Genomic DNA, 24,797 nt, shown 5'->3' with positions numbered 1-24,797 from the left:
AATTTGGAATCGGTTGAAAAATCGACTTTGAATCCCGCGGAAATCAAGTCATCGGGTTGCAAAGCGGTAAATTTCCCGAGTTTCGGGAGTGAGTTGCGATCGTTTACGGGGTTATACCTAGTCAGGATGCCGGAAAAAGCTATGTCTGAACAATTGTTTCATGAGAAGGGATTTCAATTTATTGATGTAAAAAAATTATATACATATTGGGTTAGCATTGAACTTCGTTCTGATACTTTTCAGTTGTAATAATAATGATCTTTAAAGCTGCTATAGCCGATCTCCGGGAGCGTCTGTAAAAAAAGGCGTCTCGCGGTGAGCAAGATATTTCTGAACTGGATCGTCTGAAATGAAAAAATAAAAAATATTTAATTAATACAAGTTATTATCTGGTCTTCAAGCGACGGAAAAGCAAAATATTAATTTCTAATAAAACGGTGACTATAAAAAAAGAATCGATTCTTCATCAAAAGTTACGCCTTAATTATAAAATAGAAAATGTTTATCGACGAGAAAAAACCTTCGATCAAGGACTGAAAACTGTATTCGTGAAGCTTGTGTAAAAATTTGATACTGATCGGTTCAGCCGTTTTCGAGAAATTTTGCTCACCGACTTTGAGAGCATAGTTTTGAGAAAAGCGCGTTCAAAGTTTGAAAGTGCTTTTCAAACGCTCCGGGGCGTTTTTGCAAATCTGCGCGTAACTTCAAGAATATTTGTCGGATCGATATGAAATTTTTTGCGGACGTATTTGAGTATACGTATATTACGAAAATGAAATTTGGAGAAAAAAAAAAAACAATCGATTTTTGAAAAATCCTGGCCAAGCGTAAACTCTTAACCTAACCTAAAACTCGACCACGATCGGCGAGAAAACCTGAAATCGTCAATCAGTCAAACAGGCTCGTTCCTACAAAATATAAATTCAACCGACGAAGAGAGGAACGAAAAACGAGGTGGAAATCGCGGCGCGCTCTTAATATCGGTAACTCGAAACCGGGCTAAAGTGAGTCATGCATCCATAGGTCGGCTTCGCGGTCTTTGGACCGGTGCGGAATGGCATCTGCGTTATACCGTGGCGATAATTAACGCGGGCGTTAATGCACGCGGTGTTGGTCTCGACGCCGTGCCATTCATGATCGCTCGGTGCGTGAACGCGATCCACCGCCTGGTGTGTGCTCGGATCACGCCGCTTCCGAGAAGAAACGCGAGATCTCGTCAACTATCGAAGAGCTGACGTTGCAATAATTGCCCGCACGACGACGGTTGGGCCTTTTGTTACGGGCGTTGCGTACAAACCGCCCTGCAAATATCGGATCGACATCGGTTCTCGAACGAACGATCCCGCCCGTTTTTATCCCCATTCCTCTTAGATGCGCAATTTTTTGCACGGAGGTGAAGTTAGCAACGTTGTCGTAACGATTCAAGTTTTCCTAAAAATCGCTGTTTCGTGTTGAGGGGGATTTCTGAAGTGCGGTAAATTGTAACACCACAAAACGTATTCGTTTAGGCTGGCTTGTGTTTTAAAATTTTTTTTTTTTTGAGGGTTCTACTCATAGAATTTATGACAAATATTGAAGTAAACAACAAATATTTCAATAATCGGCAACAACCTCGAAATATTTTCCCACTTCCTCAAGGTTTCACGACAATTTTTTTTCAGCAGCACTTTGAAAGAACAAAGTTAAAAAATGAACGACCGTAATATTCATATTTTCAAAACTTGACTGCTTCAAAGTCAATCTAAACTTGCCAAACAGTGAATCCCCCCCAACGTTTCTTTACGTTAACGTTGCAAGCTTCAGCCTTGTATTTGAGAATTTTTTTTTTTTTTTTTTTTTTTGTAGAACAAGCGTTATATCACAACGTTCGGCAACGAGCAGTAAAAAATATCTCTCGTTTCTGTCGCGGTTGCAAGAACCAAGTAACGATTTATAATAAATATTAATATATAGTTACTGTTTTTCGAAGAAACGCATTAAGCTAATTGATCCCGGCTATCTGCTGCAGTCTCTGACTTGCGCTGACGAGCCGTGTCTTCGTCGAATCATCGATTTAACAAAAAATAATTTCCCACAATAATTCTCAGACGAATCATTCGATAACCGATTGGAACTTGTTAGTTTTATTTCCCGTAATAACGATTTTCCGCGTTGCGTCTATTTTCCTTCGTTATAATGCTCGAAAATTTTATCAGAATTTTTGTCCCCGTATCGATTGTATAATTGTACAAGCATTATAATATACCCAAGTGTAAATTGTTCGAGATACATTTATGGGAGAATTTAGCTTATAGGTGTAAACTTTGACATCGTTGCAGTCGATTTTAAATCACAACGATAAATCGATACGAACGATTCAACGAACGGCTAATCGTACCGATATTAAATCGTGACATCCGTTTTGGAAGCACGTAAGCAAAATTAACTTTTTATACTTTATTCGAAAAATGAATTCAGAAAAAAAAAAAAAAAATAAAACAATCACCAAAAGAATTGCAGTTCGATAATTCGAGTGAAGCACGAAGCGATCGCGCGGAAAATCGCAACGATCGGGGAGAAGAAAGAAAGAGAAATCGGTTTCACGCGATCGCAAATCGTTCGCGTTCAGCCCGAACGATGCACACGTACGAATCCCGTGCGAGCTGCAAGAGCAAAGTGCTTCGGCTCTGCGACATGTTGCGTATCCTGAATACGACACATATTTGCGAAGATAGACTTCTCGAGGCCGCGCGTGCACCGACGCACTCGAAATGGCCTCCTCGCACTCATCGCGAGGCACGTACGCGGACACTAAGTACGTGCCTCAAAGTGCAGCACGCGCGCTCAAGGATACCTCTGGGTATTTACGCCGTTTTTTCAAATACATGCCGCATGCTTTACCTCATTTTTTTCCTCTCTTTTTGACTCGACTCTTTCCCTATCACTCGTAGTCCATCGGGTTTTTTAAACGACAACGCGGGTACCCGCCATTTTTCACAAGGTTTTTCAACTCGAGATATCGTCGATTTTACCGAGAACTAGAAATCGACTGTTGGAATTTTTTCCATTGCGTACGGTGACGGCTGAAATCGGCAGAAATCGGTTCGATATTTCGAACAAGTCTGGGTTGGAAGATCTTGGACAATTTTCGGATTATTACTAATGAAATTTCGTAGAGATCGTGGATACGCTTCGCAGCAATCACCGATTCTATCGCGTATCCGGTATATCTATTCGTTAAAATCGGCGGGGAAATGTTTGGCAAAGTATCACGAAAGTAAAACCCAAAGAAAAAATGAAAATCGTTGAGATAACATCAAGTCCCGAAGGACGTAACGATTTTTCACCAATCGAAGGAGTTACCGATTCTTCAAAGATCGGATCCTCGCAATTTCGGAGTGAATTCCGCGTCGATCGGTAAAAACTAATCCAGTGTCCTTCCAATTTCTCTCGCATGAAAAATCCACAAAGAAATCGTTACCTCTCAGGCATAGAGAAAAACCGTCTTCGATTCGACCGGTTGGGTTTTTTTCTCTTTTTATTGCGTAGCTGCGAATCGAGCTTGCGGCGATCGAGGCGCAAAGTAGCCGGCGAGTAACGGCGAAGGGCAGCGAACCAGGTACCCGGTTGCAGGTAGGCCACGAGAGAGAGACGACCACCTGTAGGGCGACCGGCCGGAAGTGGTTCGTTGGGGGCCGGAACCACGGGGCTTAGATTCCGGGTGCGGGCGCGTGCCCGAGGAGTATGCTGGAATTTCCTCGGACGGACGAACGGAAAGTTGGTGGAACAACAATACGGGATGCTCGGGGAGACACGACAAGTCCATTAGCTCTCGGCTAGCCTCCGTCGACGGCTAACTGTAACCGTAATCGAGCCTCGCCCACCCGCCTAATACCTGTCTCGCCTCGGTGATCCGCCTCGGACGCGGTAGAAGAAACTACTCGCAGATAAAGAATGAGTTTGGAAAAACGAGGAAAACGGACAGAAATTCCGCAAGAGAAAAAATAAGGAATTCCTTCCTCTTGATACAAATCTCCGTCGCGATGAAATTGCATCTCGTGTACAAGGTGTCCCATTTTTTTTCAAATATACTCAAATACGTCGAGGACTAAGCGTTAAATTGAAAAATCCTTCTTAGAGAAATTTTTGGGTCTGGGACCTACTGATGGGCCCGTTGTGGCCCAACTTTTGTTTTTCAAATGGAATCTCCTATTTTTTTTTTTTTTTTTGTCTCACTGAAAAGTGAGTAAATTGTACTCTCGGTCATTTTTGGTTTTCGTCTTCGAACGGACCCAAAACGTGGTTCAAAATTTTCTTGTGGATAAAGTACAGATACGTCGATCTTTGCGAGGAATTTAAAAATGAGAAGGTCTGTTCTACGATGAACGGAATTTTTTAGCATTTAGATGTGTTTAGGCGCTTGTTTGCATCGTTTTTTAAGCGTTGCTAAGCGTTTAAGAACCGCCAGCAATAGCGTTATCCGATCGAGCAGCCTTCCCGCGGTGTACGTCGGGCAACGTTAATGCCAGCTCGGTTCTTAAACGCTTAGCAATGCTTAAAAAACGATGCAAACACGCGCCTAAACACTTTTCGATGTTGAACAATTATTTTCAACTTCTTCGCAAAGATTGACGTATCGCCACTTTTTTCACGAGGAATCTTCGAACAACGTTTTGGGCCTGTCCGAAGACGAAGACTTTCACTTTTTAATGAAACATAATAAAATGCAATAAAAAATCGGAGGTTTGATTTGCAAAATTAAAGTTGGGCCTCAACGGACTCAGCAGTAGGCCCCGGACCCAAAAACTCGGATGCTCATCCGATGAGCCTCACCTTCATACACAACAACTTCTGTCCGAAATATTTTTCAATTTACTGCTTAGTTCTCGATATATTTGAGCATAGTTTTTTAAAACCGGACAACGTGTACGTCGTGCAAAATCAAAAACTGATTTATTTAATCTCAGACCTAAAACTTTATTTTTTTTTTATTTTTTGCTCAACCAATTTCTTGTTTATATTGCGAATTTTCAGCTGTTAGTTTTTTTTTTTTTTTTGTTTCAGCCGTTAGTAATTGTTTTATTAATTTTTTTTACCTTCCTCACGGAATTGACGGGATTTTGAAGCAATTCGTTAACCGCGATTGTTTTTTCGAATTCTTTGGTTTCCCATCTTTCGAGAACCTCTCTTCGCCTTATCTTGACTTACTACACCGAGAGCCGGTAGGGTTCGGACCCTCCGTATTTTCCGTAACATATTTTCTCGGTGTTTCGTGACCGGACCTCCACGAAGTGCGATGCTTCTTTTTCTTTTCTCACTTCTGGTCTGACCAAGAATCCCGTAAAGTCTTTCTTTGCTCAAAATCTTGTGCTTAATGTGAAAAGCAAGAACGTTCCAAACGAACGTGGACACTAATTTAAGAAATATTGTTGATAATTATCCAGCAACGAAAAAAGGGGATAGATTTTCGAAACACGATCGGTAGTTAACGCATCTGGATAATTGTAACTCAGAGGCTGGGTGGTGGCCAGACATTTGAACTGAATTCTATATTCCCTTGAGAAGAGGCGTCGCCAGCAGTTATACGTATAATTAATTAGCTGTGCAGCCTCTCTGGTGTATAATACGTAATCACGAAATTGAACTAAATCGTCTACCGCAGCCTTGCACGGCACGAAGATCGTCGAAGAATTGTCGATCAATGATCGAAAACCAACGTTAAAGTAGCAGCCAGATTTTACCTGCGTGTAAAAAAGAATCTCACCATTGTCGGACGATTTTCAATTTTTCCGATTGATTTTACTTCGCGAGTGCGGAAAAAGAAGAATCATTTGTGAATTTTCGGCACCAATTACAGACACAATACCGTAATACAAATTCCCGTTACTCCGTCGAACATCAAATGTTTTCACCCATGGTTTTCTTTCGTATATTTATCATACTCGTTAATACGCATTTTCAATTTCTTATATTTTTTTTTTGTTCGATATTTTGCAGCTCGTTCGCCCGAGGGATGACGGGGGTCGGTTCGATGAACAGCGGGGGCGGTGGAGGCGGCTACAATTTATCATACATGTCGGCCAGCCCCACGGAACTCGCATCCCCGACTCAGGCACTCTGGGCATCGCAGGGTAAGGCCGTGAGAAATCACGAGGCTGAAGTTAGGAACGTTAACGCAGCGAAACACGATGGAAAACATCATTGTTGCACAATTTTAGAATGGTTTTGAAGGAGTTGGTTTGTCAAAATAACGGTATCTTCTGTTTATCACGGTTTATTAAATTTCGGACATTTCTACGAGGGTGCGGAGTAACGATTTTTCCTGAACATGCATCGTTACAGTAACGCGACCAACTTCGTCCTCGTGCCTCGAAAGCTTCGAAATTACTCCTGTAATCCCAATCTCCTCCGAAAACTTTCAGCCTTGGATTCGATCTTCGAAATTGAAAATTCAGAATTCACTTGTTCCAGACTGTACGGAAAACGGTCAATTCCGATCTTGGCGCCTTTAAAGTTCTTCGATGTTAGAAATTTTTCCATCACCACTTATACCCGAAGTCTCGAAATTTATTGCAGAAAGAGAAGGTTCTTGTCAATATTGAGCGGAACGTGTCCTAATTTCCGAAATTTCACCCTATAGAAACGTTATTTTTCGGAATCGTGCTTCATCGGAACCTTGCATCACGGAATTTTGAGTCATCCGGTTTCCCGATCGTTCGAAAGTTTGTTCTATCAAAGTTTCGCAACTTTTCAAACTCGCCCCAAAATTGTCACGTACAACCTTGTACTCGAAGTCTCAGAATAAATTGCAGAAAAAAAGGCTCGATCTCCGATCATGTTCGATTGCGTTCTTCCCACGATCCATGTACGCCTCGTTGGCTTACGCGATAAATTTCCAGGCCTGTCCGGAGGGTTGCCGCTGGTGTCCGAAGACTACGGCACGAGCAAATCCACGGTGACGGTGCCGCACCAGGCGCTACCAGCGTTCTCCCAGCGCTTCGGGACGAACTTCCGTAGCTACAGCCCCCCCTATTCATCCCAGCAAAGCAATCCCGTTTCCGGTTGCGGGGGGACCTCGGCCGAGCCCGGTTCCTGGTCTTACGCCACCGCCGCCGCAGCCGCCTCCGGCGAGCACATGCCCGTGCAGTACGGCAGCCTTTCGACGACCTCCAGGAGGCAGGCCTCGAACCCTCAGGGGCAGCCGATCAGCGCCGCCGCGAGTCTCTCGGCAAGTGAGTTGACCATTTTCGATATCCATATTCTTTTTTATTGCCCCTGTTTCTCGCTTATTCTCAGAGCATTTTTGTCCAGCTCGAAAATAATTCGGCTCGTTGTTTGGATATTGTACATTGATCGAACGATCGTCCAAGATCGCGTTGTAAATATTGCATAGTTTTTTGATCGACATTTTTTAACGAGATGACAGAAAAAAAAAAAAAAAAAAAAAAAAAAAGAAAATCAAGAAATAAGAAAGAAACTTCTGAATCAATTTTAATAATTGCCGACTTCGAATAGCATGAGAAGTAAACAAGTTTGCAATTGGAATAATTATATCTATCGAAGAAAAAACGGATAGCAACTAATTTCTATCCGAAACTTTAAGAACCAATATAGAAGCAAAACCGTTTGTCTTTCATGTTGGATTTTAGAAATTTTGCACTGCTCTGAGATAAATTTAATAAAATCACTGCATTGTAGATGTATTAATTGGGTGTACAAGAAAAAAAATACAACGTACGTCTGAATGAACGAACGAACGAACGAGCGAATGACGGTGTGAAATATAAGAACTTTTTAACCTATCCGAAGGAACGACGTGTGCCTATATATTGGAAACATGGCTAACGAAAGAACAAAAAATAACCAAATCGTGGAAATTGAGAATGCGTTCCTTCCCCAAATCTGGCAACTGTTCACGGAAAACGATATTCCGAAAATCTTCAAATCTAAATCGACGTTTTAATGGCTGCTACGAAGGTGTATTACTTATTTTTTTTTTTTTTTGTTTTGTTTTTTCCAATTTTATTGTTCTTTTTCTTTCTTCCAAGAATGTTGAATCGGTCCGCGTAGCGGGTGCCTAATTTGTTTCTTCGCGATAGCGCGAAGGCCTGAAAATGTCGGGAGGGCAAAGTGGATGAGTGTAGTTTATATACGTCACATACATTAAAACCAAACAGGCGACCACATTGCGTCACTCCTAATGCGCCCAGAACTTCCAGAGCTAGAAGAAGCGCGGCGCCTTTTGATCAGGGTGGGAAGGGGGGAACGGGGGGGGGGGTGGGGGAGCTGAAAGAGGGAGAACTGGAAGTTGAAGTAGAAGTAGTCCGTCAGGGTGCGCGCGCCGGGCGAGATAGAGAGGGTGAGAAATAGTGGAAGGCGTCCGAGCGAGGGAGATGATTGTTAGAAGAGCGAAGTAGAGAAAAATGGAAATGAAAAAGGAAAATGAGGAAACGAAGCAAAGTGGCGCTGCCGGCGGGAGGGTTTCTGGACGTAGAAAACGCTTGTGATTCTCTCGAGATGCGTGTGCATGCCGTTCCAACGGCGCCGGCGTGCGTGGTGAGTGTCAAGTGTGAGGGAAATAGAGTCGAGGGAGAGGGACGGAGAGAGATAGGAAAGTGACGGAGAGGACGAAAGTCTGCGGGGGGTGGGGCGAACAACGAGGAAATTTGGTGGTTTGAGCCAGTGCAGCAGCCCGAAAATGCCTGCAGACGGTACGCGGAGTGCGTTCGTTCGTGATCCGAACGATTAGACGAGAATTTTTTTGTTTTTTTTTTTTTACTTCTAAAGAGTTTGTTTTTAAACAGATCAATTTTGATTCTACACATCGAATTATTATAACGGAAATCTTCATTTATTACTTGTAAAGCTTGCTTTTTCACGTCGATGAATAGTTCACCGGTCAACACGAATTTTGAGTCTGGATTCTAGATGTGAAAATATCGTTGTATTGGATAAAGATTGTTTTCGAAGAAAGCAGAATTATGTTTCGGATTTTTAGAAAAATTACTCATTTTCTCAAATGTTTATTACAAATAACAGTTAAACAAACTTCAGTTTCGCATTTAAATTTTTGAATAAAAGTGGATTTTTTATTTGTAATAAATGTTTGGGAAAATGTGTAAATTTTCTTAAAATTCGAAATATCGTTCTTGGTTTCGACAAAAGCAAACTTCATCCAACGAAATTACATTTTCTGGTGTTAGTTACGTGGAAGAAATCAAAATTTGACATCTAGAACCTAGAATCAAAATTCGTGTTAGCCGATGTTACGCATTATTCCAATTCTCTCTCTCTCTTTCTCCTTTCACGTTTTTTTTTTACCCTCTTTCATGATTTTACACCCTCAGTTTAGGTCCGATCGGGTCAATCGATCTACATTGATCGGTACAATTGTCGTTTGGCAAGGATAAAAAAAAAAAAATGAAGAATTTAAAATATCCATGATTGAATAGAAATAAAAACAATACCAGAAAACCGTTACAGCTAAAGACCCTCGCGTTTCATTGTTCTTCTTGTAAATTTTACTTCTGATTTTTCCCCTGAAGCAGGTACAATAAACTAACGACAGAACGAGAAGCCCAAAAATTTGTCAAGCTCGTAAATTATACTCCGAGAAGTCGATAAAATATTTCACGGTTCGACCCAACATATATATATATATACATATGCGTATAAATAACACGAGGGACAGTTTAAGTCGGGGTAAAAGAGTCGAAATGCATTACTAAGTTGTCGTCTTGGATTTACCGAGTTAATTCACAGCTTGAAGAGAGCCTGTAAGTCAGTCTCTCTTCGTGAGGGAAAAAATGACAGATGGAGAGGAGGAGGAGAAAGCAAGAGTGGAAAAAAAAAATCTTGGGGTTGTCGCATTGCTCAAGCTTTTTTTTCGAATTTTTTTTCACGTACAAGAAAAATGTGAGAAGAAGAATAGGAAAAAACCATTGAGTGTCGTTTAATAGCTTGCTGTATAAATACTCGAATATAACTGTGATCAAAAAAATTCTTACAAATTGTGGCAAAGAGGAAATGATAGAATGAAAAAAAAAATATATCAGAAAACGTGAGAAAACTGGCTAGCCGAAAGAAGTGGAGGAAACAGTAATAGAAATGAATTAACGGCGGTAGGTGAAACGGCAAAATACTGCATATTATGGCCACGACCTAGTCAATCGCATCGGAATGAATATCTTAACTGCAGAATATAAAGTTACATATAATAATCGCACACACACACAGACGGAATAAGTAGCGTGGAATTTTGATAGCGAGTGGTTTGGTTTCGTATACATACTCGTATATGTATGCGTTACATATTGATCATGTATATTTATAATGATTGCGGATAGCGGTATCTAGTCGGTACGAGTTTATTGCACAGAGATACAGCGATAAAATAATTTTGTTGTATTTTTAAATTGTCGTTTGGTTAGCTATGAAACCGTCGCCTTCGAGATCGCCTAATAAAAATGTATGTAATGTTATATCTAATCATAATATGCCGATACGATACGCGATATACGTGTGTTACACTTGTAACCACGTTTTCTACCAACAGTGAATAGGTTATGGTTTCAGATTGCGGTTAGTTACTTCAAATCTATCTGTCTGTATACGTATCTTGTCTTGTTGTAAATAATTCTCGTATCATCAAATCGGTGTACAATCGAATCTCTTGCGATTCGATGAGTAAACTTCAATGGAAAACAATAAAAGAAGAAGAAGCAGATCGTTGTACCGTGGTATGAAAATTTCTGCAAAATTTTGATTCAACTTTTTTCCTTATCTCTCGTTCGCTTTAATTAATTACGTTTTTCGGTCATACGAGGCATGTTTCCATGATCGCTTTTTGTTTTCGTGTTTACTTTTTTTTAATTAAATTTGACTTTTGAATGTAAATAAATCGTCCGCGTTTACGCGGCTACGTGACATACTTGAAAACAGAAAAAGACACGAATAAAAAAACAATCCAACGGTTGCGATAATATTATACGAAAGATTGTACTTTGAGCTGAGCGAGTTTAATTTTGCGAATATAAAATTGGATAAATATTACACAGAATATAACAATAAAGGTGATCGTATACGCGACTTAATTGGACGGTAAACGAAGAGAGAAATAATTTTTCAAATTGAAACGCACGCGCGTACGACAAGTTTCACCGCGCATTAAAAATCGAATGAATTATCGAACAAAGTCGTTCGTCGAGGCTTTTGTAACGTTCGAAAAAGGCGTGTCGACAACGAACTCGGAGAGGCGGAGAGATCTTATCCGATTTGACCTGATATTTAACTATCGAGCCGAAGGCCTGGATCCCCCTTTTCCCCGTTGTTAACCCTCCCTTGAAACGCTTGACACTCGTCGACCCCGACGGATATATTTGGACGATGAGAGATCATTAAACGGTCACGTGTAACGGCTCGCCAGCAGCGGCATCGAAGCCCCGATGGACCGTATTTTACGGTCCAATGCGCCAACGATGCGCTTGTGCAACTCCTACGTTCGCCGCATGTAACACGTGAAACGCAAAAGCAAACGCATATGTATGTATGCGTACGTGTGTATATTCGTACTTATGCATACAGCCTGGTATACGAATACGCGGAGCGGAGGAGAAGGAGTGAAAAATTGTATCGACTTCGGGCGCACCACCGCCATGGGAAATTCTTATCTCTACTTTGTACGATAATAATCGTGTAACAAGTCGACGACGATTCTACGACGATACCGTGTCATGTGCGTTAGGTATCGAACGATGGAAGTTGACGAGTTTGATGAAAAAGCGAATTACGCAGGGAGGCCTGCGTCGCGATAAAAAACGATGGTTGTGGAAATTCATTTTTATATATTTTCAAATCATAAAGAAAAAAAAAAAAATGTCGAGTCCTCGCTTTTACGGGGACTCGAGCGCAAGCTTTATGTACGTATAATACTTGATACTTCGCGCACATCAAACACCTACGTGTGTATTTTCCGAGAGGGTAATGTAACAAAACAGACCTGCGCCAGAGTTTTCCCATGAGGGCGAAGCACCGGTGCTTTATGTATATATATATATACGTATGCTCGAGTGGATTTTTTAAACATACTCGTTCTTTTTTTTTCGTACAACTCGCTCCTCTCTTCTTCTTCTTCTTCTTCTTCTTCTTAATTTTAATTGACTCGAAACACAAGTGCTGCTATGAATAAAGTCGAGACTTTGCCGGGCCTTTTTGAGAAGCGGCAGCAACATCGCACAATGAGCTGCGAGTCTCGATTAACCCTTTCAAGCCACAGAAGCCACTGTAGTGGATCCCTTCTTCTTTTTTTTTTTGCATTTTCGGGGGAAAAAAATACTTTTAAACTTTGGAATGATTAGGATTTTTTGTCAGTCGAGAATTGTTTATCATTGGTATAAATAGATATACGCAAAACAATACATTATTCTCGTGAATGTAATTAGCTAGCGGAGAAACTTGATAATAAACGTATAATAAAAAGGCTTGGAAATTGAATTGAATCGCGTGACCGAAAGGGTTAAATCCCGCTTTTAAAATCCCATGGAAACATTAAACTTCCACGAGGAAAGTGCGAACGAAGATCAGGCTCCTCGTCCTCAAACCGATCATCTTCGCACTCTCATGCGATGATGGGAAGACGACGAGGAGTGTTCCAGTGTCTCGCTGCTACCGTGCCACCAAGCGAATTCCTCAACCAAGACCGCGGTCTAATTGCGCGGTGAAATTCACGTGGCGGTTGACGCAAGGAGAAGACGGTAGCTCGTCGAGGAGCCGCGATTGGCGTCCCACGATGGAGTCGAGCTCCGGAAACCTGAGGCGAACTGCCCGACGACCCGGTGGAGGGTCGAGGTCCTCATCCTCCTCATCCTCCCCCTCCTCGTCTTCTTCTTCTTCTTCTTCTTCTTGAGTATCAGCATCGTTTAGAGTGCAAATATACCCGGATCCGATTCCAAACTCCCTTCACCCTCCTGCGACATCCACCAGAGCATCTCGCTTGTCACTGGCGCTCGCTAATGTCGTCTTAGATAGTCTGTGAACTCCTCTACTCATCCTTGTCCCGGCCACCAATATCGGCTTACATTTAACGAACTTGAGACAAACTCGAAGAAGGTTTAAAGCGGGCTTTGATTCGACCGTTCAAGAGCTTTATTTCTACCTTCTTACGGCTTGTTCCGCGATATTCGGACCAGCGGGAACCTGGCCTAAAATACATGAATAGGAAATGTTCCATCTCATTCGCTGGAATATTCCTTGCGAAAGTTAACAAAACCGAGGATGATCAACGTCTCGGCAATTCGGAAATTAAAAGTCAACTCAAAATTCTAATCACGGATCAACGGCTCTTTAAATTGGTTAACGATATCCTTTTAGTATAGGGATCGAAATTCGTCGCTACCTTGAACCAACGGTGACGAGTCGTCCGGTTCCGAAGAAACAAACATTTGTAGCAAATAAATGCCTCCTCCCGGTTTAAGAAAAGTTTAAATTAATTGTTGCGCCATTAGTTGTTATAATCGTTTCACAAATACCGAGTAAACCGTTATTTACTGTCCCTATGCGTACAGTGTTGTTTTTGTCATAAAAATCACAAACAAGCGATGAAACGCTTATAACAATATTTAGTAAAAATTCTCTGATTCATTTCCAAAATCGTCGATCCTAACAAAACGCGAGTAACTTTTTTTGACAGCTGACAATAGACTGAATATCCAACGTTACTAACGCGATACAAATACTTTTCAGACAAGCTTACCAACGCAAGACCAACGCAATACGCGATATTGCAAAATTTTAATTTTTTCAACACACCTCCTAAGCCGGTAAAGTGGAAAGGCGTCTCTTGACGCTGAACGTCGAGCCCCCATGACCGCCATGTCGTTCGAACGAATTTGTATGTGAAGCGCAGACCGCGTGCATAAGATATTTATAATCACAGGCGCTATCGCCGCAGCTCCGGAAGTTCCGATAAGAGACCCGCGTTGCGTTGGCCGCCATCCTTTCCTGCATTTCCTGCGGCTCTTCTCCCCCGTAGTTCTTCGAGCGTATTATTCACCCCACGTACGAACGCGCATTTAAACCGGTTCGTCAAATATATTTTCACGGCGCCCTCATGCATCGTTCTTGTGGTACACCTGCGCCGTGAATCGACACCGAGCCGATGATTTGCATTTTTTAATATTTTTGATTTTCTTAATTTTCTAAAACGTCATTCGCGACGGTTCGGTAATCCAAAGATCGAAAGATCAGTTGCGTAAATCGTCATACGGACTTTTGGCGAATTGCAAAATTAGCAGCCAAACCTTTCGAACCTTTTGGAATTAGAAAAACGCAGTCGACTTTCATCCTCGTAATTCTATAAAAGTATCGGCACCTCAAGTTCCTTTACAAAATCCGAGCGAGAATTAGAACTTTTGGCTGCCAGCTTCAGCCTCGTGTGAATCGGTACTGCGGTGCAACAAGATTAGAAACGAGGTGTTCGATTTTGGGGTTTTTCAAATGCTAGTCGTGGGTAAGTAACCCGGTTAGGTTCGACCTCGACATCAATAATTCAATTCCCGGACTGCAGTCGTTACCATGATACGTTATTAGAGAGGCCACGATCTGAATTCGGAAAACTTGATTCAGGATTTTAATACCGCGCCCCGAGGCCACGCGGTTAAATTGCCTGTATCGAATGATCATTAGGTAGGTGAATATTTCGACATTTCGAGTTCTGGGTCACAGCGGGACGAACGTGTGTGAAATTAGTTTGTGAACCAAGTGAATATACCACTGATTACGATACCCGAAGCGAAGAGACGACGTGAAACGGAGGGGAAAAATTAACAAAACGAAAGGACAAAACGAAACAGGTCAGTCCAGATAAACGGCTTTACCCGCTCTGCCTTGTGTCGTACCGTACAATACGATACAAGATCCTCGATGACGTCTTGCTTCGAGCTTTGAATTCCCAATTTTTGTCCCGCTGTGACGAGAACTCCGTTCAAATACTCGCTGCAAAGTATCGACTCGATATTAATTTAACCTTTCATTAAAGGAGGGGGGTTACAGCTTGGACGATCCAAAATCATATCTATTTTTAGGATTTTTTTTTTTTTTAAAGTAAATAAAAATGCTTGGAGCAATTTGTGTTTGAGGACTTTATTGTTAATAGTTTGAAGAACATTTTCGAGTTTTTTTTCTCATTGAAATTAATGACAGAATGGCGGTATGGCGCGTACGAGTATCCTCCCCCCACCCTTAAGCGACGCGTGAATTTTGAATTTTGAACAGACGTTATCGATAAGTCAAAAACTGCGCACAGTTGTCAGATTTGGTAGATGCGTGATTGATTGATTGCCTGTTTGCGGGATTATATACCTCATCTGAAGTGACTCACTTAATGATTAGTTGTGAGTCGAAATGTGCCGTCAAACAAACAAACCAGAAAAGAAAAAAAAAAAAAAAATAGATAAGTAAAAAAAAAAAAAAGAAAAAAAAAAGAAAGCATTTGGCCAACACCCTAAACGGAAAACTTCAGTGCAAAACATCGACGCTGAGTACTTCTCGGAGGGTAGAGAATGCGTCAACTGCGGTGCAATATCGACACCGCTTTGGCGGAGAGACGGGACCGGACATTACCTCTGCAACGCTTGCGGCCTTTACCACAAGATGAACGGGATGAATCGTCCCCTGGTGAAGCAGCCACGCCGCCTGGTAAGACTGCGGGACTAGAAAAAACAAAAAACACACGTCGAAAAAAGATCCCCCGCGACGTAAAGATAAAAAAATAAATAATTAGTACGTCATTATTTTTATTTTGTTTTATTTTATTTTATTTTATTTATTTTTTTTTGCTTTCACCTCCAACGAGGAAGGAAAATCAAGTTCCTTGTGGAAATCTGCCCGTGGTGTTGCTTCCATTTGTAAACATCCCGTGATCGGTCTTCTTCTTCTTCTTCTTCTTCTTCTTTTGCCGTCCCCACCACCGCCACCACCACCCCCTTCTCCTTCCCAGCCCCCTTGTACTGTTGTTGTTGTTGTTGTTATTATTATAACCTGCAGCCTGACCGACGCGATGCGAGCGGGGACATTGTCGACGGTAATTGTTGTTTGGTAGGTAAAAAGCGAAAGGGAGTAATCGGTGGCGCAGGGTGTTGTTGCGATAGTAGCCGATTGTTAAAACTGACGAATTTCCGAAACCACGAGACGAGCCCCACAGACAACCCTAACATCTCGACTCCTGTCTGTTTCAGTGGCGGACCAGGGCGTTTTCTACAAAAACTTCTGTGGGTATAGTAGCACCCCTCGCATCCACGAGGAGAAATCAAGCCGTCGTTTGGTAGGTGTCACTCCCCCAATCAACGTTCTCTCGCACTCTTCTCACTCGCTCTCACTCTCCACCTCTCTATATACCTCCATCTCCATCTCCATCTCCATCTCCCCGTCCTTCATCTTCCACTTCCTCTTTCTCTCATTAATGCATAGAAAAGACATACAGATCGTTTTCATCCTCCCACGTTTCCATCCGTCCTCGTCATCGTCATCGGTCATCTCTTCTCGCAAAGACCTGTCCCGTTCTCAATCGGTCCAAAGATGAAAATCGAGTGCCGGAAAAAACTTGCCGGTGAACGGGAAAAATTCTTATCCACGTTTTACGGTCCCAAACCTAGGCTGCGTTCACACTTCGTGTAAATGGAAACAAGAGAGAGAAATATCAAAACGAATATACAAAAAAAAAAAAAATTCCGTTCAATTATTTCTCACCATTGTAATGCTATATTAAATATTATATATTACGCGAACGTGTGAACGAAACCGATTTCTCTGTGTGAAGAAATTTCCTTTTTCTTAAATTAGTCCGATTACCTGTACATTCTTCTTTCTTCTCTTTCCTTCTTTTTTTTTTTTTTTGTTCGAAAAGAAAAAAAACAAAAACATTATACATGTTAAATATCGCAAGTAGTATTTTTTCGCTGTCTGATGTTATGTTTTCTATGCATATGTATGTATGTATATGTATGTATATATATACATATGAATACATATTAACATGTACGCATGTACGTAGATACGTATATGTGTGTGTATATTTAATGGTAGCTTGAGGTGCCACTATACCCATGGTAACCGCCTCACCGTCACGAAATCACTGCACCGTTGATTAATTGATTACTCGATTACTTGGTTACTCAATTATCGATCAATGCCGACATTCTTGTCCTTGTTAATTCTGTAATTGTTGTTTCTGTTGTTGTTTTTGTTGTTGTTGTTGTTGTCGTCGTTGTTATTGTGGTTGTTCTTGTTGTTATTGATGTTACATTATTGTTAATGGTGTCCTACTGTTTTATGTCGTTTTAATTTATATTTCATATGAATATCTTCGTATCGCCGTAGATGAATAATATGTGTGTATGTGTATGTATAATATTAAATTATACATTTTACAGGCGGGCTATGTGACTTCGTGACGGATGGCAATTTTCCTCAATCAGTTTATAAACTGAATACTATATTATTAATATTATGATTGTTGTTGTTGTTATTGTTGTTGTTATTATTATTATTATTATTACTATCATTATTATCATTATCACTATAATTATTATATTGTTTAATCCTCGCACCCGACAATCAAAATTTTTTTTCCCTCTCTACGTTGTTTGTTCTCGTTTTGTTCCCCCCCCCCCCCCCCCCGCCCCTTCAATTCCGCTTTGTTTTCTTCCACAAACTTTTGGAACTTCCACAAACTTCCACAAATTTTACCTCTCTGTGTTCGTTTGAAAAAAAAAAAAAAATTCCATTCATCCGGCGAAATTTTGATACTTTCGTTTTCTGTGCATAAACCATTTTCCCCATCTGATCGCCTCTTTCACGGTGTATAATAATAATAATGATAGTATAATTGAAAAAAGCCTCGATCTTACCGAAATACCGGTGAAAGCCCGTGGAACAAAAGAAGAAAGAAAAAAAAAAAAAAAAGTAAAAACGAAGCACAAGGACGGGAAATTTGGTAAAATCTATTTGAAAATGACAAAAATTGAACCGAAACAGCGCGACGTACGTGAAAGAAATTCTTTTTCGTCCGGTATTTCGGTAAGGGAAAAATCGAGGGTGCGTATAGATTGGAATATTACATTCGACGTAAGGTTGTGATTGTTTGTACAGTTTGGCTTATAAATTTTTTAAAAACACATCCGCAGCATGCCTCGAGACGCGTGGGATTGTCGTGCAGCAATTGTAGCACGAGCACAACGTCATTGTGGCGCCGAAACGCGGTGGGCGAACCAGTTTGCAACGCGTGCGGTCTTTACTACAAGTTGCACAGCGTAAATAGACCCCAAACCATGAAGAAGGACAGTATCCAGACGCGAAAGCGAAAACCCAAGGGCGGGAACAAGCAATCCGACACCTCCTTGGTCTCCGGTACCGCCGCCGCCGCCGCCGCCGCCGCTGCCGCCAACAATAACAACAACAACAACAACAACAACAACAACAACAACAACAACGAAGCTGCACGCATCAAGCTTGAACCGGGTAATTTGAATTTTTTCCAACGAATTTTACACCATTTTCCATTTTTTCCATTTGATATGTGAGTGAGTGAGACTAGAGAATAAATACAAACAGGAAAGCAGAAAATGGAAAGCCGGAAGCGTGTTTGGAGGTGTATCAAAGAGAAAAATAAAAGCTCTCACAGGCAAAAGGAATGAACCCGGAATGTTAAGTACATTTCGTAAAGAAATTGTTTGTTTAATTTTGTGAGAAATATTGTCAAATTCATTGCGATGAAATGGTAGTGTTTTTCGTTATTGTTGAGCCTTTTTTTTATCCAAACATCGTGGATTTTGCAACAACATACCGTACGCGATGGAGGAAAATGAAAGTAACTTTCGGATTCGGCACACTCGAAAACATAATATTCACAAAAACATCCCATGCAGCTGAAAAAAAAAAAAGAAAACAATATATTTTTACAAACCTGTTTAACGCGTGACTCGAAGGTTCGATATAACGTCAACCGTCTTACAATCGCAAGCCACCCGACTGTGGTCGTTTTCCTATACAGATTTTGCATCGTTCCTCGACAAATTGTTGGTCATAAGAAATTTCATCAAATTTCAGACGGCTCGTACGGTGACTTAAGAATGGCGCATTCCGGGGTAGCTCAGCTGCCTTACACGGCCACCTTGTACGGGGGTTCCCAATCATCGGGTAGAATAACCTCCTACCACCCTAGCAACGTCACGAACACCCTCTACTACGACATGATCGCCTCCCAGCACCAGCACCAGGAACAGCAGCAACAGCAACAGCAACAGCAGCAGCAGCAGCAGCAAATGATGGAGACGCACTCCCCGAAGGTCGAGTGTCCTTCGTCTCCTTGCGCGACGCGTTCTCCGGTCCTCGTTTCGGCCGGGCATTCGCCGGACCACCACCAGCTATCCTCGCCCCACATCGTGACCGTGGGGGGTGGCAGCGTGTCCCCCGGATCCGGAAATCCCAAGATAATCATCGACAACGGTCATCTCGATCGACCGACCGTCGTGTCAATATCGTCATAATCCAGCCGACGGTCGAGAGGTGATATTCGTAACTCGGATTATTGGAAACTTGGTTTACGACGTGCCCGACGTATCCGATCATCCTGCGTCGTCTGTCTGTAAAATTATCTTTTTTTAAGGAAATTGACGAAGGGTGAACGGACAATGAGAGGCTAAAAAAAGAAAAAAAACACGGCAAGGATCGAAGGAAAATGATTTACGATACATCGACGAGGCGAGGATTGACTGCGATGGGACACGCTACGCGACGCCCAAGCTGAAACACGTCGTACAGAGGATGTGGGAAATTATCAAAGGACACTAAAATTTGTGTTTCTTGTTCTTTTTTTTTTTTTTTTTTTTTTGATTTTATTCCTTTCTTCATTTCTCGTCTTTTGACAAAATTCTCCACACAGCATCTATCTTCCCATCAATTTTTTTTTTTTCTTCTCAATTTCACCGAGTTTCACAGATGTACAAATGTACCGTATATTTCCCTCTCGATATTCTTTATCTTGCATAAATATATGTCTATGTACGTATCACATTCGCTGAACGAGACGAGAAGAAAGAGAGAAGCAAAAGCCCCGAAATCGAAGATGAGATTCAACGAAATGCGAATTGGACAGCTCCAGGTGATGAGAGATAAATTCGACTTTACCGGGGATTTAAATTCTTCTACCAGATGCTGTGTTAAGCAGACTTGGATGGATCTCGGACGTGATTGTCAGCAGGTGCTATCTACCAGCGATTGTTGGGACTACGATATTCCACGACGATACGGTAACAACAACAACAATCGTGATACGATAATGATAATAATGATAATAATGATGATGACGATGATAATTTCAATAACGGGATATTTAAACTCGATGAAAATTATTATCTGAAACAAAGTAATGAGGGTGGAAAAATTTTCGGCTCTTTATTCCTCTAAATCTTACATCGCGTTGTATATTTTTGCCTGTTTGCTGTGTTACTATTATTATTGTTATTGCCGTTATTACCGTAAATGGCTGTATAACGTTATCGATAATTTTTAATATCCATTTTACGATGATCGTCGCGATCAAATATATACGTTTGTGTATGTATATATATATATGTATGTGGATATAAATATGATATAAGTAGGTAGAATGATATAACGAACACACTCTCGCGCGTGTGAAATACGACGCATCGATCGGACCGGATGTTTGGTCGTCGCTGAAAGCTTGAAGTAATATGTACTAGTTTCGTGCGGTACGATGTGTATGTGCTCGAATCATAATTGTAAGTCTGAGTTTTTGCGTTCGTGTTGACTTGATTGTTAGAATCGCCAAAGGATATTATATTGACGAGCCAGTGACGGTTTTGAGAAGTTTGGGTGTAACTGCGATATTCATAAACGAGGAGAGGAAAAAGTTTGTCGGATATTCGTAATTTCGTGTAAAATTTATTATCTACCTTGCGGTCTTGTTTTATTTATTTTTTTTTTTAAATTCTTTCCCAACGACAATCGCGTCTCTCGGACCTTAATGGCGAAAAGAAAGTAAAAGAAAAATAAATAAAAATAATATCAGGTGAGGGAAAAATTTTGAAAGTTTTGATATTTTGAAGAATACGAAGAGACGAGGTTAATAAACGGAAGGAGGGTAAACATTCCGAGATGGAAATTGAATCCGCGCAACGTGCAGCGCAACATAACGTTTCAATGACAATGTCGTGACAATGAACTACGCGGGCTGCAATGGACAGTGATAATTTGTTACAAATTACGTTATTTAATATGTAGATAGATAGATAGATAGATAGATAGATAGATAAGTATAAATTTGTTTTCAACTATACATATACCACACAATATAAAATTAGTGACGGTAACAACGGTGACAATATTGAGGAGTGAAAAAAGAAAGGGTGGCAATTGAAGAAATATTCATGCACTTAAACGAATCAATTAGTCATCGGAATTCTACGTGTTAATAAAATTGTTTTATTTTCTTTTTATACGTTGAAAATTTGTATAATATTCTCGTCACGCAGCAGCGCGAAATCTAAGCTTTTTAGTTTTTTACTCTTCGCGGCAGCACGAAGACAGGTTTCAAATTCTTTTTCGAAAACGCCTTGCGATTTCTTATCAACTCTATTTCATTATTTGTAATTGTTATCACCGTTATTACGCTGAAAACAGGGCTATTCGCGAAATTGTGGTAATTTCATCCTTTATCATAAGTCAATAAAAAAATAATACTGATTATTATCGTTAGGTAAATTCGGATGCACATATTGCTATTATGTAGGTATAATTTATACTTACACAATTATAAATACCTATTACCTTATATCGCAATTAAGTATCCTCCGCTGATGAACTTGCCACAATAAATAATTTAATTTTAGAATCAATAACGTTATCGACAACGACAATCCAATCACGATAGTAAAAATCATGATAATATCAATAGTAATACTGGTTATATAATGCGAAATTTGCTGTTCCACAATTTTTACCAAAGACAATTTTTATTGCCAATAATGATAATAATGATAATGATAATAATAATAATAATATCAACAACAACAATAATAATAATATTAATAATAACAACGAATAAACAAATAAACAAATAAATTGCTGTCGTATAATAATAATGTTCTTGTTGAAGTGAAAAAGTTGAATAAAATTGAAATTGAAAAGGATCATCTACATGATAATAACGATAATAATCAAAATAAAAAAATAAAAAAAATTAAAAAATAACGGCGCGAGTGTAAAATCAAAGGTGAAATGACGATGGCGATAAAAAATGAAAGGATTTGAAGATAGTAAATAAATAGCTAAGCGAATATCATAAGTATACCAAATTTAAGACGCTATTCCAAACAAATTATCATGCATGTGTATGTGTGTGTTTAGATGTATGTACGTACGATGCTGTAGATAACTTGACAATAGACTATAATTGTTACAGGAAAATACATACACAGATACATGCGTACACACACGTATATATGTATATACGCGTGTCTTTACTATATTTGCTATTATCGTACGTTAGTTTATACTGTGAGAATATATTATACATAATGTGTACAATTATGCAGAAGTACATGTGGAATATATAATTTTTAATCTATATTAATAACAACAACCGGCGATCATAATATGTAGATAATAATTAATGATAATTAATACGCGAGCTTGATTGAGAGTAATAATCAAAACAAGTCTATGCATAGAAGTTTATTTCATAATAATTTTAGCGCGAAAAATCTGCTCATCGATTAATCAACAACAACGATAATAAGTACTAAGATTAATAATTATAACGATAATAATAAAGGGATATATTTAAATCAGGACTCCGATCGACTCACTCATTAAACGTATATCGAAAGATCCGATTTGTGTTATTGAAAAAAATTAGATTACTTTTGCATCGGTGTGAAATGAAAAGGGAAAGCGATACGAATCGGGCGAATCGTTGACACGTATAATCTGGGGCACGAATGTTTATCCGTCATTTTATACGTGTATTACTTGTACGCTCTTACACCAGTTAAACCAAAGCTTAAAGGTGGGTATGAAGTATACAACAATCGCGTTTTACGGTTTGGTCGATAATACTTACGTACCTCATTTTACATCAATAATTTTGTGCAAAAAAGTGAAGTGACATTGTGTGAAATTCACGTTTTCCTTTAAAGTAGTGAAAAAATTTCAGCAAATGGGAAAATTTTTAATCGATGACGAATAAATTTACTCCGTATGCAATTATGACGAAAAAAAACAAACAAGAATCGCGGCATATCGTTTGCGTGTTGTTCGAAGCCGAGGCTGAGAAGCTTCAGTCTATGAATTTGTTACAAGAGTAAGTGTAACCTGCAACGATAATACGCGACATTATCGCGCGTGTATCACAATTATAATTGAGGCAATATCTGACGATGGGTTTATCTGATAAAACCAACTCTTTTATACATACATTATTATATATATATAAATATATATATATATATATATAGAGAAGCTCTCTTACGATTAGCTCCTAAACACATCGAAATGCGGAATCACGAAACGTAGTTACGTATACAAGAGACACGGTATTGCTCTTTAGATCGGCGTCCGAGATTTAGGGTTTCGAAAATTTGGGGCAACGCATCGATGCGTCGCGTTATTCTTCACAAGTGCCTGCATGGCGGTGAGTCAAGTTGACTTGTTTACTTTTCTTTTTTTTTTTTAAGGTACCACTCGAAAAATTTGTGACAAACAGTATGAAAAAAAAAAAAAAAAAATTGTCGTAAAACCTGAAGGAGGTAGAAAAATATTTTGAGGTCGTTATCGATTAATGTAATGTTTTTTTTTTTTTTTTATCTACTTTCACGTCTACACCTTTTTTTCGTATCGTGGTCCAATTAATCGTTCACCGATCAACAGCAAACTGCGCCCAACGATTTCGCAGTTGGCTGTTCTCGTCTTTTATCCGAAAGATTAATCGTCTCGGAGAAATGTGGATAACAGTTTTTGTTATCGAAAGAGGATTATCGCATCACCAAAAATGTCCCTGTATCGTTTTCAGTACTGATTCTTATGAACAACGATCAATTGGACCACGATATGAAAAAAATAAACTAATATACGTGATACAAGTCCGTAAGGTGTAGACGTAAACGTAAGTCCATAATATTACAATGGTTGGTAGCGATCTCTAAATATTTCCCTACCTCATCCGCGTTTTACGACGGTTCTTTTTTTCAGTATTTGTGCAAAATTTTTTAAGTAGCACCAACACTAAGAAATGCGCGAAAGAAGAGAAAACGAAATTCGTTGCGAAAGTGAAGAGAATGGAGCAGAAATCGAAGAAATTTTAAGGAAAATCATGTCTATTTCCCAATTTCTCGTTATTTTCGTTTCTCAACGTTTCTTCTTTTTTCCGATCGAGCGTTTAATTGCACAATTGTAGACGTACGAAGACGAGATTCGTGAGATTGTCAGAGTCACGCAGTCGGAGGCCAAGCCGGCTCTTATCATCGCTAGGGCTCACGGTATGTGTGTTCGGTAACCATGACAACACCCCCGACTTACAGATAAGAGATTCTCTCCAAGCATCGGACGGATTATGCGCAGCGTGTGTTGTATACCTGCAGCACACAGGGATGGCTGTAAAAACGACCGAGAGGCGGAGAGCGGCGTATAAAAGTGTGTACGTGTACGTAACACGTAGCGCCGAAGAGAGAACGGACGTTCAAAAATCCTTCATTTTTTATTCGTTTCAAACACATCGGGGTTACACGAATTTTCTCCGCAAT

General features: G+C 40.1%; 1 protein-coding gene across 2 annotated transcripts in view; it reads left to right on the top strand.

Annotated features, from left to right (window-relative positions):
- Nucleotides 1–22,729, top strand: part of LOC124177167 (box A-binding factor-like) — a 59,485-nt gene extending 36,756 nt beyond the window's left edge. The window contains exons 4-8 of one of the 2 annotated variants that reach the window (XM_046559244.1): nucleotides 5,977–6,110; nucleotides 6,879–7,211; nucleotides 16,212–16,297; nucleotides 18,159–18,492; nucleotides 19,081–22,729. In XM_046559244.1, the coding sequence (XP_046415200.1) occupies nucleotides 5,977–6,110; nucleotides 6,879–7,211; nucleotides 16,212–16,297; nucleotides 18,159–18,492; nucleotides 19,081–19,520 (1,327 nt within the window). In that variant the 3' untranslated portion in view covers nucleotides 19,521–22,729. Of the gene's footprint in view, nucleotides 1–5,976; nucleotides 6,111–6,878; nucleotides 7,212–15,496; nucleotides 15,673–16,211; nucleotides 16,298–18,158; nucleotides 18,493–19,080 lie in introns of both variants that reach the window. The other variant, XM_046559243.1, reaches the window with a different exon arrangement.
- The last annotated feature ends 2,068 nt before the right edge of the window (nucleotides 22,730–24,797 follow it).

Source organism: Neodiprion fabricii, chromosome 3 (genome assembly GCF_021155785.1).
Source record: "Neodiprion fabricii isolate iyNeoFabr1 chromosome 3, iyNeoFabr1.1, whole genome shotgun sequence".
NCBI classification, from domain to species: Eukaryota; Metazoa; Arthropoda; class Insecta; order Hymenoptera; family Diprionidae; genus Neodiprion; species Neodiprion fabricii.
This window is presented reverse-complemented; position numbering and strand designations above follow the sequence as displayed.